A 14,978-nucleotide genomic window follows, 5' to 3' on the forward strand; every position below is an offset into this window, starting at 1 on the left:
CATTTGCTTTACAATCACCCACCACCGACCTTTCTCAATACCTTTTTTCTTCCTCAAATCCCCTCATCACTTTCTATTGCTGACCCCTAACCCTTAACCCATTACCACATACACAACCTTATTTTAACCCAAACCACATAGCAATGTTTACAGAATCCTACTTTAGAAACACCCTAACATAATCCATTATCATAAGAATCACCTAAGAAGTGCTAAGATCATATATAAAATTCTCATGATAAGACATAAACAAGCTAATAAACAAACAAAAACCTACAAGAAAACACAGTTTGATCCAACACGCTAGCACAAGTTCTTTACATTAAGAACTTAATCATTACTTTCCAAAAAATTTCAATATTTTAAATTGTGAAATGAGCAATACGAGCAACAATACCAAAACACCTCTACTACAAAATGTATTTATGATGTACTATTACGCAAAATGTTATTGTACAATCCTAATGCTATTGTCCACACAGACTCTGTACTTTTAGTGCTAATTCTTGAACGATCTCCAAATGCTCTATGTTTCTGTATAACCAATGTAATGTACTTACTCCCTTTTATTATCCCATAAATGCAATAAATATTTTCTATTACAGTAAATAGATAAAATGAGAATAAACAATATAGTGCTCAAAAAAATGATATAATAAGTTGAAGATGTCCGCGATATTAAATTAAATGTCTGTGATCATATATTAAAAAGCAAATCCCAATCACCAGTGCTCATATCATAAATAAAAATCTGTGAAATAAAATTGATCTGACGATAATTTTAACATGCCACCTCCACTCTTGTGACCCCCACTTGGTGATGCCTGCAGGTTTTTTAGACCCGACAGTCGGCTTTCTTGTAATGACAACCGATGCAGCTAAGCAGCCACTTGGCTGTTATTACGAGCAGCGGTAGGGGCTCCCCCCTTCCCCCTCCCACCACCTTCCTCAGATCCCCCGGGCTCTCACGTCCCACCGGCTGGCACGTCTGCCTGCTGGCTGATGACCTGACCAAAGCCAGAATCGGCTTTGATCGGGTCTCCGATGTAGTAACGTGGAAGAAATGTCACAACCTCACTTTTAGTTTATATATAACCAATGTAATGTACTTACTCCCTTTTATTTTCAGTAAAATTTTGTTTATGGAAAAAAAAATGGTGACGGGGAGGGACCTCCAGCTGATTGACAGCCTCAGATCTAATCCTGTGTGCTGTGTGAAGGGAAGTGTGTCTCTTCTCTTCAATGAGCTCTCAGAGCTCTTCCTCACTGAGCTCTGCAGAGAGTAACTTCAGCTCTCTGCCCCCTTTTTCTGGCAGCTCAGACAAGCTTATAAATAACAGACTTTGAACTTATATAGAGAAGAAAAGAGAAGACTGCAGATTAACAGGTACAGCTTATGTAGGAGGGTTTGTTTCATCTCTGTGTATCACCTGAGGCTGGACAGTTCACTGGGTATATGTAAGGTGTTTACAACCACTTTAAGAATAATGTACAGTTTTAATCTGTAAATTAGAATCCTATTGGGGTTTCTATAGTTTACAGTTATAACATACTGTATAAAATATAACATGTTTTTTTTTTTTTTTATATAATTTATTTTAAATATTGTAGCTATAGACAAGAAGCTGCGTTGGCAAAGGAGGAGAAACAAGATTGCTGTAATGATGAATCAACAGATCAGCCTCTAAGTGGTAAAAAAAAGGTAATTTGTTTGTTGGAAAAAGAGCTAAATACATTTTTCACTACTTACTATTACTTTCTTAAAGTGTAGCCCCCCCTTGTATACTTCCCTGTCCCAAATCCGGAGATATCACCTATAAAGCCACAAAGCAGCTTGTCAAAATATTCAGAGTTTGGCCTACACATACAACATAAACTCCCCATTTCAATCCTATGTAGAAGTCATCTTTCACCTCCAGCCTTTTCATGGGATTAAACGAAGAGCACACAATGCATGTGTGGGCCTGGCTCAGAAGATTTTGATAAGCAGCTCTGTAGCTATATGGGAAATATCTCCCTGGACAGGTGAGTATCAGACTGGCAGGGGAGTCAAGGGCAGGGCAACCAAACAAAGGAATACCCCTCCCCCGTTCCCCCAACTTTCCATTTTCCAGGACAATAATATAGAGCTAGCTTAGAACAAATTTACATACATATTACACCTCGCATATAACAATAAACTACAGTATGTATATATAAGAAGTTAATGTTTACTTATATGGGCTTCATTCTTAATGTTGTTATAGGTGTAATAGTAAATTAAGGCTACATTCACACCAGAGCAGAGTGATTTTCAGGTGTTTTTTTATTTGAGTGTTTTTTCATGCATATACAAGTTTTTTTTTAGAAGTGTAATAAATAATCTGCGAGCCTCTATGGATAGCAAAAAGGAGGATGCCGCTTGCACTATTCACTCCCCTTATCTTAAGTGTGACAGAATAATTCATTATATTTTGTGCTGCGCAAAATATATGATGTTTAAACAGATCAGTGTAACTAAATCCGTGATGTACTGACTATGATGCAAATAATTAATATAATACTCTCCTAACAAACGCAAATAATTTCATATATATATGTCCCATAAATGCAATAAATATTTTCTATTAAATAGATAAAATGAAAATAAACAATATAGTGCTAAAAATAATTAATCAATATAATAAGTTGAAGATGTCTGTGATATTAAATTAAATGTCCATGATATTAAATTAAATGCCCGTGATCATATGTCTAAAAGCAAATCCCAATCACCAGTGCTCATATCATAAGTAAAAATCTGTGAAATAAAATTGATCTGAGGATAATTTCAACATGCCACCTCCACTCTTGTGACACCCCCCACTGGGTGATGCCTGCAGGTTTTTTAGAGCCGACAGTCGGCTTTCTTGTAATGACAACCGATGCAGCTAAGCAGCCACTTGGCTGTTATTACAAGCAGCGGTAGGGGCGCCCCCTCCCGCCACCTTCCTCAGATCCCCCGGGCTCTCCCATCCCACCGGCTGGCATGTCTGCCTGCTGGCCGGTGACCTAAACAAAGCCAGAATCCGCTTTGATCGGGTCTCTGATGTAGTAACCAGGAAGAAATGTCACAACCTAACTTTCAGTTTACTCAGCAGCCAACGGCGCCAGTTTTAAAAAAATACACAGTATTCAAAAACACAGATTTTGGCATTTTGAAAACTTCAAACTCCACAAAAGCACACCTGTCACTGCCTTTTACTGTCACAAGGGATGTTTACATTCCTTGTGACAGCAATAAAAGTGATCAGAATTTATTTTTTTTTCTAAAGTGACAATGTGAAAAAAATAAATAAAAAACATTTTAAAGCACCCCATGCCTCCGTGCTCTTGAGCCAAAGCAAATGCATACATAAATCACGCCCGCAAATGTCAACAGTGTTTAAACCACACATGTCAGGTATCACCATGATCGTTAGAGCAAGAGCAATAATTCTAGCACAAAACCTTCTCTATAGCTCTAAACAGGTAACTGTTAAAACATGTTTAATGCATTGCCCATCGAGATTTTTAAGTACCGTAGTTTGTCGCTATTCCAGGAGTGTGCGCACTTTTAAAGCGTGACGTGTTAGGTCTCTATTTACTCGTTGTAACATCATCTTTCACATTGTACAAGAAAATTGAGCTAACTTTACTGTTAAGTTTTTCTTTTTAATTCATTGGAGTGTATTTTCTTATTTTTTTAAAATTGCGTTTGAAAGATCGCTGCGCAAATACAGTGTGACAAACAATATTGCAACAAGGCCATTTTATTCTCTAGGGTCTCTGCTAAAGATATATATATATATATAATGTGTGGGGGTTGTAAGTAATTTTCTAGTGAAAAATACTGATTTAACTTGAAAGCAACAAATCTCAGAAATAGGCCTCTTCTTGAAGTGGATAAAACGCTCAATTTAAGCATTTTTAGGCCTCATGCACACTGGACGTTTTTGGAGCTGCTGTTAGCAGCGTCAGACGTTTTTTTTTTTTTGCAGCCGCAGAATGCCCATCCATGTTATTCTATGGCCTCATGCACACATAGAGCTTTTAGGAGCTCCAAGTGGCATAGGCGTTTTACAGCTCCAAAAAAAACCCAGGAACTGTGTGTTCTGGAGCTGCAGCGTCAAGCTGTAAAAACGTCTGATGCTGCTAAAGGCTGAATAACGTTGCTTAACGTGCGTTAAGCCATGTTATACGTTTTTTTTCTTCCATTCAAAATCAATGGTTCCCTACGTGAGCCTATTGATTTGAATGGAAGGCGCACCGCAAATCGGATCAGGATGATCCGACTTGCGGTGTGACTTGCGCTGTGAGAATCTTGAGGGAGAACTCCACGCCAAAATGGGGAAAAAAACGACGTGGGGTTCCCCCCCAGGTTCCAAACCAGGCCCTTGGGGGGCGCTTTTTCGGCGTGGGGCCCCCCCAAAATCCATACCAAACCCTTATCCAAGCATGCAGCCTGGCAGCCCAGGAAAGGGGAGGGGATGAGCGAGCGGCCCCACCCCCCCCCGGACCATACCAGGCCACAGGCCCTCAACACGGGTGTGGGTGCTTTGGGGCAGGGGCACCCCCCACCTCAAAGCACCTTGCCCCCATGTTGATGAGGACAAGGGCCTCATCCCCACAACCCTGGCCGGTGGTTGTGGGGGTCTGCGGGGCAGGGGGCTCATCGGAATCTGGAAGCCCCCTTTATCAAGGGTGGACCCCCAGATCCCGGACCCCCTCCCTATGTGAATGGGTATGGGGTACATTGTACCCCTACCCCTTCACCCCATAAAAGGCAGTGTATGTAAATAATGACAGGAGATGTTTTGAAAAGTTTATTAAAAATCTTCATCCGGTCTTCTCCGCTCCGGTCTTCTCCGCTCCGCTCTTCTGCCCTCCGCTCTTCTGCTCTTTTGCTCTTCTGCTCACATTGGGAACCATTGATTTTGAATGGAGCCAGAAAAAACGCTGCTAAAAGCTACATGGCCAAACGTGCAATAACGCAAATGGAAAAAGCTACTAAAAGCCTGTTTTTACAGCTGCTTTTTCCTGGCGTCAAGAAACAGCTTTGGAGCTCGTTTTTATGACGCCCTGTGTGCATGGAGCCTTAGGCATTCCCATTGAAATCTATTGGGCCAGAAATGTCCAAATCTGCCTCAAAAGTAGCTGAGGTCTATGGCTCAGCAAATAATGACTGCTTGAGTTTTTATGTCAGTCACTGCAAGGATGCTGACTGCTCTATCTTCTGTATAGATAGTAACTTAACCTAAACATCTATTTATAAAATATGGTCATAACAATATGTTAACATAACAAAATCCTTTAAACATTAGAAAAATGAAATGCCTTCAAAATGTATTCATATCCCTTGAAATGTTCCACATTTTTTCATGTTACAATCAAAAACGTAAATGTATTTTATTGGGATTTTATGTGATAGACCCTCACAACGTGGCACATAATTGTGAAGTGGAAGGAAAATGATAAATGGTTTTCAAATTTTTTTACAAATAAATATCTGAAAAGTGTGACGTGCATTTGTATTCAGCCCCCCTGAGTCAATACTTTGTTAAACCACCTTTCACGCAATTACAGTTGCAAGTCTTTTTGGGTATGTCTCTACCAGCTTTGTACATCTAGAGAGTGACATTTTTGCCCATTCTTTGCAAAATTACTCAAGCTCTGTAAGATTGAACGGAGAGCATCTGTGAACAACAATTTTCAAGTCTTGCCACAGATTCTCAATTACATTTAGGTCTGGACTTTGACCGGGCCATTCTAACACATGGAATATGCTTTGATCTAAACCATTCCATTGTAGCTCTGGCTGTATGTTTAGGATTGTTGTTCTGCTGGAAGGTGAACCTCTGCCTCAGTCTCAAGTCTTTTGCAGACTCTTATTGGTTTTCTCTTAAGATTGCCCTGTATTTGGCTCCATCCATCTTCCCATCAGCTCTGACCAGCTTCCCTGTCTCTGCTAAAGAAAAGCATTCCCGCAACATTATGTTGCCACCACAGTTTTATGGTGGCGATGGTGCGTTCAGGGTGATGTGCAGTGGTAATTTTCTGCCACACATAGCGTTTTGCTTTTAGGCCAAATTGTTCAATTTTGTTCCCATCTGACCATAGCACCTTCTTCCACATGTTTGCTGTGTCCCCCACATGGCTTCTCGCAAACTAGACAACTGATGGCTTTCTTTTAACAATGACTTACTTGCCACTCTTCCATAAAAGCCAGATTTGTGGAGTGTATGACTAATAGTTGTCCTGAAGACAGATTCTTCCACCTGAGCTGTGGATCTCTGCAGCTCCTCAAGAGCTACCATGGGCCTCTTGGCTGCTTCTCTGATTAATCCTGTCCTTGCCCAGCTTGTCAGTATAGGTGGATGGCCATGTCTTGGTAGGTTTGCCGTTGTGCCATACTCTTTCCATTTTCGGGTGATGGATTAAATAGTACTTTGTGAGATAATCAAAGCTTGGAATATTTTTTTATAACCTAACCCTGCTCTAAACTTCTCTACAACTTTATCCCTGACCTGTCTGGTGTGTTCCTTGACATTCATGATGCTGTTTGTTCACTAAGGTCCTCTGAGGGCTTCACAGAACAGCTGTATTTTTACTGAGATTAAATTACACACAAGTGTACTCTATTCACTAATAAGGGGACTTCTGAAGGTAATTAATTCCATTAGAATTTTAGTTAGGGGTATCAGAGTAAAGGGGGCTGAATTCAAATGCACTCCACACTTTTCAGATACCTATTTGTAAAAAAAAATTGAAAACCATTTATTATTTTCCTTCCACTTCACAATTATGTGCCACTTTGCGTTGGTCTATCACATAAAATCCCAATAAAATACATTTATGTTTTTGGTTGTAACATGACAAAATGTGGAAAATTTCAAGGGGTATAAATACTTTTTCAAGGCACTGTAACTTAAAATATCTATTCATGTAAAATACACTGTTAGTTCACTTTAACCAAAGATCATATACTAGGCTTGCATGAAATTATATTGGATGGTAGGGGGAATCCACTCACAGTTAAAGGTACCCTTATTATATGTGTGTCACTACAAATTTGGTCATAATACAAAAAAAAAAAAAAAACTTGGAGTACCAAATAGTTATTCATTAGAAAAAAAGCATACAAGTTTTATCAAAAATGCATTTTTTTTTGCATTTTTGATACAATTTATATACTATTTTTCTAATGAATAAATATTAGGTAGTCCAAGCTGGTGTCACCTTTTCACGGTTTCTTTTTTTTTTTTTTTTTTTATTAGACCATGTACCACGCTCCAGAAAAGAAAAAAAAAAGATTGCAGATGTTCAGGCACAAAGTACAGCAATATTCTTGCCCTTGTCTGGTTTGTAGGAATATATTCTGTATGTGCCATCATAACTGAACATAGCTCCGGCAATTTTGCTGCATCATTTCATCATCTTGTTTACTTCCTTGTTTGTTATGTTGGATTGTTTGTTGGCCCCTTCTTGACCTTTCTGAAACCTAAAAATTGAAACATTACGAATAAAAAGGAAAAACATTTTTTTTCCTGAAATTTTAAAAATGATCATAGATTATATTTGTGTTCTGTTCCTTTTTGTTGTTTGTTCCAGTATACCTGTGAAATTATTAGAGGAATATTCCCTCGTCAGCTATATTACATGAATGTGTTTACTTTTTCTCGCCCTTCTCAGCTAGTAATGAAATGACAAGTTGTATTGGTGTTTTATTTATTCTGTATTGTATGATATTATACAGTAGGCTGAACGAAAAAAAAAGTTATTTTGCTGCTGGTTTCATTTCCAATTTATTTTAACCAGTTGCCGACCGCCTCCTTTATATTTACTGCTGCAGGCTGGCTCGTACAGGCAAAACTATCTAGATCTACATCAATCACCTGGGAGGAGCTAGTGGGCGAGCGCGCGCCGCCGACAGCGCGCTCCCTCCCCCGATCGTCAGGGGGGAAGCCAATGCGGTTGTCAGATGGCTCCAATTGCCGCCTGATACCCGCAATCGCTCCCCGCTGAGAGAGAAGGACGGTCAACTGTTGTAAACACAGCCGACCGTCCTTCTCCCTGGGATGATCACAGAGCTATATAGGATCACATGTCTCTGTGGTCATCTCAGAAGCCCAACCCCCATACAGTTATAATCACTCCCCTAGGGTCACATTTAACCCCTTGATCACCTATACTGTCAACCCCTTCCCTGCCAGTGTCATTATTACAGTAACAGTGCATATTTTTAGCACTGATTACTGTAGTAATGTCATTGGTACCCCCAAAAGTGTCAAAAATGTCAGTTAGGAGTCCGATCTGTCCGCCGCAATGTCGCAGTCCCGCTAAAAAAAATCTCAGATCGCCGGCATTCCTAGTAAAAAAAATAAAAATGACATAAATCTTTCCCCTAGTTTGTAGACGAGATAACGTTTGCGCAAACCAATCAACATATGCTTATTGTGATTTTTTTCTAAAAGGATGTAAAATTTTGATTTTTTTAATTTTTTTTTTCTGGGAATGTTATATAGCAGAATGTGAAAAATACTGTTTTTTTTTTTTGTTTTTGTTTTTTTCAGAATTGTTGCTATTTTTTTGTTTATAGCACAATAAATAAAAATCAAATACCACCATACCACCAAAAGAAAGCTCTATTTGTGCGATTTTTTTTTACCAAAAATATGTAACAGAAAAACAAATTGGCCTAAAATGTTAAAAAAATGTATTTTTAAATTTTTTCTTTTGAGAATGTCATATAGCAGAATGTGAAAAAATATTGTTTTTTTTTTTTTTTCAAAATTGTCGCTATTTTTTTGTTTATAGCGCAAAAAATATAAATCGCACAGGTGATCAAATACCACCAAAAGAAAGCTTTTATTCCGTACAGTGTTGCACAACTGCGCAATTTTCCATTAAAGTAACGCAGTGCCGAATCGCAAAAAATGGCCTGGTCATTAAGGGGGCAAAGCTGAAGTTAGAAGCTGATTGGCTACCATGCACAGCTGCACCAGCTTTTGCACTCTCCAGCTTTAATTAATATGCCCAAAAGTCTCAGTACTTCTTTGTTATTGATCTAGCAGCCTGTGACTTTTCCCATCTTGGCCTTCACTTTTGGGCGATCATTCCTTAACTATCGCAATAAAAAAATGGACAGGTATTTTAACCCTTCTATACTGCATACAAAACCTTAATTTATAAAAAAAAAAAAAAAGTTTTGGTTTTACATACACTTTATTATGGACAAAGGAGCAAGTACCTACATTTTTTTATTTCTGTCTGAAAAAACTACTGTAATCCCATCAGCTCCACCACAGTTGGATGAGCTTCTAATAATAAGAAGAAATGTCAGACACTATCATTCCTATTTAGTTAATCGGTGCACAGTGCAATAACCTGTAGCAACTAATCACGTTTCAGCTTTTGAAATAAGATCATTAAAAGGTGATTTCTGGTTGCTTTTAGGTTACTGTGCTTAAAACAGTGCGATTTGCGCTAGCGATTAAGTCTGCATTTTTGTACATTTGATGAAGGTTCATAGTGGATAAAACAAAAAAAAGCACAGGCTTGTTTGTAAGAATGAATTGCATAATATATGAAGGGTCCTGTAAAGAACTATGTTGTGTGTGACTATATTCTGGGCTAAGAGTTTATCTTGGTGGACCGTTTCATTTTAATCCTGTTGTTTTTCTTTAGCTGCTGAACGTACGTGCAGATGGGAAAGGATTAAGTGGACTTTCTCTTCCTTATCTGTGGCTGGAGAAGGCTGATATATTGATACAGCTTGGGCATTTCCAATCAGCTAGAATCCTTCTGTCACAAGCATATAAGTCATTCCAGGTGAGAACACATTTCTTTAGTCTCTGACAAACTCTAACAAAACAGTAGCTGTGTAAAATATGAAAGATTAAACGATATTGAAAAGAAAATGACATTGATGTAAAACATCTGGAATAACAGTAACAGAAATCTATAAAAATTGTCAGTTTACGGGAGCATCTTTGTAAATTGGAAGGCTTTTTTATGTTTTTATTAGATATAGTTGGTCCTTCTGTTTTTTTATTTAATTTATACCGGTTAGAAGCAAACTACTAATTTAGGTTTGAACCAGATTGGTAGCTGTTAAAATGTGTCCCCGAAAAATTTAGTACAGACATTTGGTCAATCAGGCTTTGGTGTATAATAGATAATGATCCTGCGGAGTATGTTTTTGGGGGTTCCCCTTTCCAAGTGGAATAGAATCAGCAAGTGGAGGACCCGTCAAAGATTGAAAAGAAATAGGGTGGACTGGTGCATCACTACAATACTGAAAACTGAAGCCATGAGCAAGTAAGAAGCATTTCATACTGTGTATGCATTTAAAGAAATAATAAAGGAGCTGAAATCCCTAATTGTGCTGGTTCCTTCAACTTTATTCCTTTTATAGATCTTAGTAGAAAAATCCTATCAGGTGTAGGGGTAAATGTGGCAACTGTAGAGTAGTGGGAAGTGTGAGTTTGTATCCTTCCTGCTAAACTAGAAAAAAAAAAGGTAAATAGGAATGAGACAATACAGACCTGTTGCCCAAGGCAATCGGTTCTTCTTAGTATGCTTTACTCTGTAACCCAGGGTGCTCAACCTGTGGCCCATGGGCCAAATGTGGCCCTTGAAGCCTTCTGATGTGGCCCTTGACCTCAAACCAGGGAAGCACTTGTCTGGGGTCAGCAACCCATTAATCGCAATATGGGCTTGCCAACCTGCCATCCCAGAGCATCAGAGTGCATTGAGCTCCCTCTGTAGCGCCGACTCCTGTCTCAGGCAAGATGATACCAAGTGTACTTCGCCTGGGTCCTTTCCAGCAGCCTGGAGAGCAATGCCAGCAAAAGCTGGAAGAGGATTCAAAGGGCAGTGTATTAACAACACATACACTGCGCATTTGCAATGGGTATATTAGCACCTATGAAAGAGTTACCAACTATTTACTACTCCCGGGTAAACCAAATTGGTATGAAAGCAGCCTTATAGGGGGCTTAGGACAGTGATGGCTTATTTACATTGCTGTTTGGAACTGTTTGGGGGGGGGTACAACTCCATAGTGTACACATGTTTTTACCACACACCCCCAACCACTGGCTTAGCGTCAGGGGCGCAATGGTGACCTTGCCCCATGCTTCAGGGGGTCAGTGTAGCCTCCCTGTCACTTCCTTTTTTACACTTGGATGGGGGGGGGCTGCCGGAATGGCATACACAGGAACTGATCCCTCTCCATTTTCCTTCTACAACTGCTGAAAAGCGGCTTCTCCTCCTCTCCCACCAGCCAGCATTTAGCAGGTGCAAGAGGAAAATGTTAAATATGCTATTCAAAATAGAAAATTCAAAATTCGGAACCTTTTCATTTCATTGTGCCCCGTGACTGGTTACCAAATTACTTAAGTGGCCCTCACTCTTCAAATAGTTGAGTATCCCTTCTGTAACCTGTGCTAGTTGAATTTAAACATGGACTTTCACTCAACAGGAGTCTTTTTTAAAAATGTAATTAAAATGGCAAATTTATCCCTCTTATATTCATTTCAGGATATCGGCGACAAGCATGATCATCTAAAATGCCTTTATTTATTATCCGTGCTGGCAAACTGTGAGAAGAATCATGGACAAGCCAGGTCTTTGCTTCTGGAAGCCAAAGATCTAAAGAGGGATGCAAAGCTTCTGTATGAAACCACATGTTCATTAACTGAGGCAATTTTAGGTGAAGAAAAAGAAGAAAGAGAAAGAAAGGTATGGGTCATTTATTTGTTTTGTTACATCCCTACCCAAGATGCTTCTATTTCAGTAAAAACTTGTGAGCTCAAGTGCTCAGACATTGTAATATTATTGAATGGTATGGAGCTACCCTTGAACAAGCACTCAGTGTACTCAGTGTGGCAGTGTCTGGTTGGCATGTCATGTACTTAGTGTCATAATTGGACTATGGAGCAGCCCTGACATGAAAATCAAATCATAATAGGTAAAAGACTTATAATTTATTAATGTTAACAAACCTCATGTAATGGAAATACAGCAATCCACTATTTACTGGGGGCTGATATTGACCAACCAGCCCATAAGAACTTATAGCAGCTCTTAGCTCTTCTAGAAACAAAATTGCAAGTCCAGACCTACCCGGACATAATTTTCCTGAAGTAATTGATCATGGCAGCCTACATATTTTTCTTATGACAGCTTTTATTCAAATTGTGAGCATAGCTGAGCTTGCGTGTAGCAAGATCATCCTCTGATCAGTAACACCTTTATGTAATGTACAAAACATGTTTTCAACCATAGAAGAAGACACTTTGGAGTACCGAATGTAATATTCCAAAAGTAACTAAAACTCCTGGAATATAACATTGTAGTCATTTAACCAACAATACTGCTTATGTGTTATGCTGTAAATTTGTGATTGACATAGAAGTGCCCAAGATTTAGACATTATGAATGATGTCAACGTTAAAGTGTATATCCAGTCCTAGCTTTTTTTAGACTTCAGATAAAGTCAGGCTTGGCTTATACTTTAGGAAAAGGAAAAACTAAATTAAAGTAAAGGGAAAGATGTTATGCTACTATTATCTCTGTGAGGTATTCTTTCATTGAAAAATCAATTTTCTTCTTTTTTTTTCCTTTTTCCTAAAAATAACATTTTAAAATAAAAAAAAAAGATGAGAGAAAAGAAATTGGAGGCAAGTAGCTTTTAGTTCCCATGATTCCAGTCTTAATACAGGGCTGTTCAACAATTGTAAGTGTAAAGTCAGCTCACAGCTATCATCAAAACAAGCAGTAATTGGATCTTGGAGAACATTGCTGAATTTAGGCACAGAACTAACACTTTTATGGAATGAACTCAAATGACAAACCACAAATATTGTACGAAGATCCACATGAGGCCATTATTTTACACTGTTAATCGTGTGTAATAATTCATTTTTTGCAGGCTTGCCAAATTTTGGATACTGCAATAAATGCTCTTAAAACCATGTTGCACAAAGAAAAAAACAGGGAGTCGGAATATGGACTTTTTATTGCCAAACTGAATGCAAGGTAAGAAGTTGTCTTTTCTTTATACACATGGATATAAGTTATTGTCCCCGTCTGTAGCAGAAAGCTGCCTGCGTGAGGAAAACACTATTAAAGTCAGTTTTACCTTGCAGGGTTTTTTCTAGTGAGGCCAGATAAGACCAATGTGTAATATGAGCTTGTTTACTCAGGATCTAGACTGTTTGTCCAGTTTCTGGTTCAGTGCCCAAAGCAGACCCTTGATCACTGTCTGCTCAAGTGTGTACTGATGGCAGGTTCAAATCCACACTACACCACCAATCTGACTCACCGCATAACCCCTCTGTTCACCAGTGAGCTACTTATATTGCAAAGCTCTCATTGTGGTTCCAGGCTAAGGCTCAGAGGGTTCAACCAAGCAGCTGGGGCCCATAAGTCACCAGCAACACCTGACCTTGCTGGGTTTACAGCTTGAACCTTTGAATCTTGTCATTCAGGACCCTGGCCCATTTGCCAGTCTAGCATATTATGAGATTAGAACTATCCACAAAGCCACCTGCGGCCCAATAGGATCCAAACCCACTTTACGTGCAGACACTTAAATACCTCTATGAATAATGACAAATCCAGCCAGAAGTTAAATTTGTCTTTTCTCTTTCATTCATTGATGGACATAGCTTCAAATCTTCATAACCATTGGGGTTACTGTCCCCTACTGGAGTAGGACACTAGACAGCAAAAAGTCTGGCTATGCCCATGGGCAGTCCCAGGGGGTATACTCCCTCTCTCTGCTATAGGTACTCCGTTTTTCCTGCCTAGTCAGGAGTAAGAACCTAGTTCCTTGCTGGGATCTGGGATTTTTTTTTTTTTAGATAGACATTTTTTTTCTCCTGAATTTTTCCTGTGAGATCTATAATCAACTGCCGGACTGGGCAACAGGCTGGATAATCTAGATCCAGTGGTCATCCTAGTCTGGCCAGCGAGCGCACGCAGACCTTCGCTCCGCTTCGCACTAGGTCTGCTGCGACATAGCCGCACTGGACGAGGGCTGGCCTGCGAGTTAAACGTCTCGCGAGGTCGCATACGACCGGGTCTCGGCCCGAGTCGCAATGTTCCTCCTGGCCGACAGCCCCCCATTTTGATGGAGAGAGGTTCTGTCTTCAGTGGTGCCCGTCTGGTTCCTGATATAGGGAGTAGCTGTCCCCCCTCTACCCCTTTGGGGTTTTGGGGTGGATGTGGGCCCCCCCTTGGGACGGTAGTACCCCTGGGTTCCCTTCCTTCCTGTCAGGTACCCTCCCTTGTCATCTGTCCCCCATCTTACCCCCTCCCCCTCAACATATGTTTGGGCTGTTTGGGTGGTCTGGTCCACCTCCTGGGGTGGGGGATGGGCACTATGCTGGCGATAGGGGCCGGGGGGATGTGCTGCCGGCGACCAGAAGATTGACTGTGCGAGGGAGGGTTGTTCCTGTTGGGGGCTCCTGCCAGGGCCCCTGTCCTGCCTGGGTGTGTCCTTGAGGCCTTGGTTCCCTTCTGGGTCCCTGCAAGCCTCACCACGCGCGGCTGCCATTTTGTTGTAGCCTGGATCCTTTCACTTCCTGATCGCCGGGCATGGAGTGAAGATTATACTGGTAGCTGAAGGTGCCTGTTTCTGCTGGGTGGTGAGTTTGATGGGGTTCTCTCCCTCTCTGCTGAGGATCGCTTGGTGCTTGTGCCTGGCAACCGAGTGGTGTTGCCAGCACAGTGGGGGTTGTCCCTATCAGTGTATTATACTTTTTGTGGGGTCCCCCCGTGACTCATGGAGTCATTGGAGCACATCTCTCCACCTGAACCCCTCTCTGAGACTGCAGGGCCCTCTGGATCCCAACCATCCATCCATGCACTGACGGCGGTCCTGGAGTCCTTTGTGTCCTGGGTGGAGGGGGTCTTCGGGCAACGGGATAGCAAAAAGTGCCTCCTGCCTTCCCCTGCAACATCTGCCTTAT

The 14,978-nt window shown here is 40.5% G+C and overlaps 1 protein-coding gene across 1 annotated transcript in view; it reads left to right on the forward strand.

The window, feature by feature from the left end:
- Positions 1–14,978, forward strand: part of CFAP46 (cilia and flagella associated protein 46) — a 363,053-nt gene that overhangs the window by 219,596 nt on the left and 128,479 nt on the right. Inside the window, exons 35-38 of the mRNA XM_082268864.1 lie at positions 1,612–1,702; positions 9,685–9,828; positions 11,542–11,742; positions 12,935–13,041. Of these exons, the coding sequence (XP_082124990.1) occupies positions 1,612–1,702; positions 9,685–9,828; positions 11,542–11,742; positions 12,935–13,041 (543 nt within the window). The remainder of the gene's footprint in view (positions 1–1,611; positions 1,703–9,684; positions 9,829–11,541; positions 11,743–12,934; positions 13,042–14,978) is intronic.

Source organism: Pelophylax lessonae (assembly GCF_965119305.1).
Source record: "Pelophylax lessonae genome assembly, chromosome: 9".
Classification (NCBI taxonomy): Eukaryota; Metazoa; Chordata; class Amphibia; order Anura; family Ranidae; genus Pelophylax; species Pelophylax lessonae.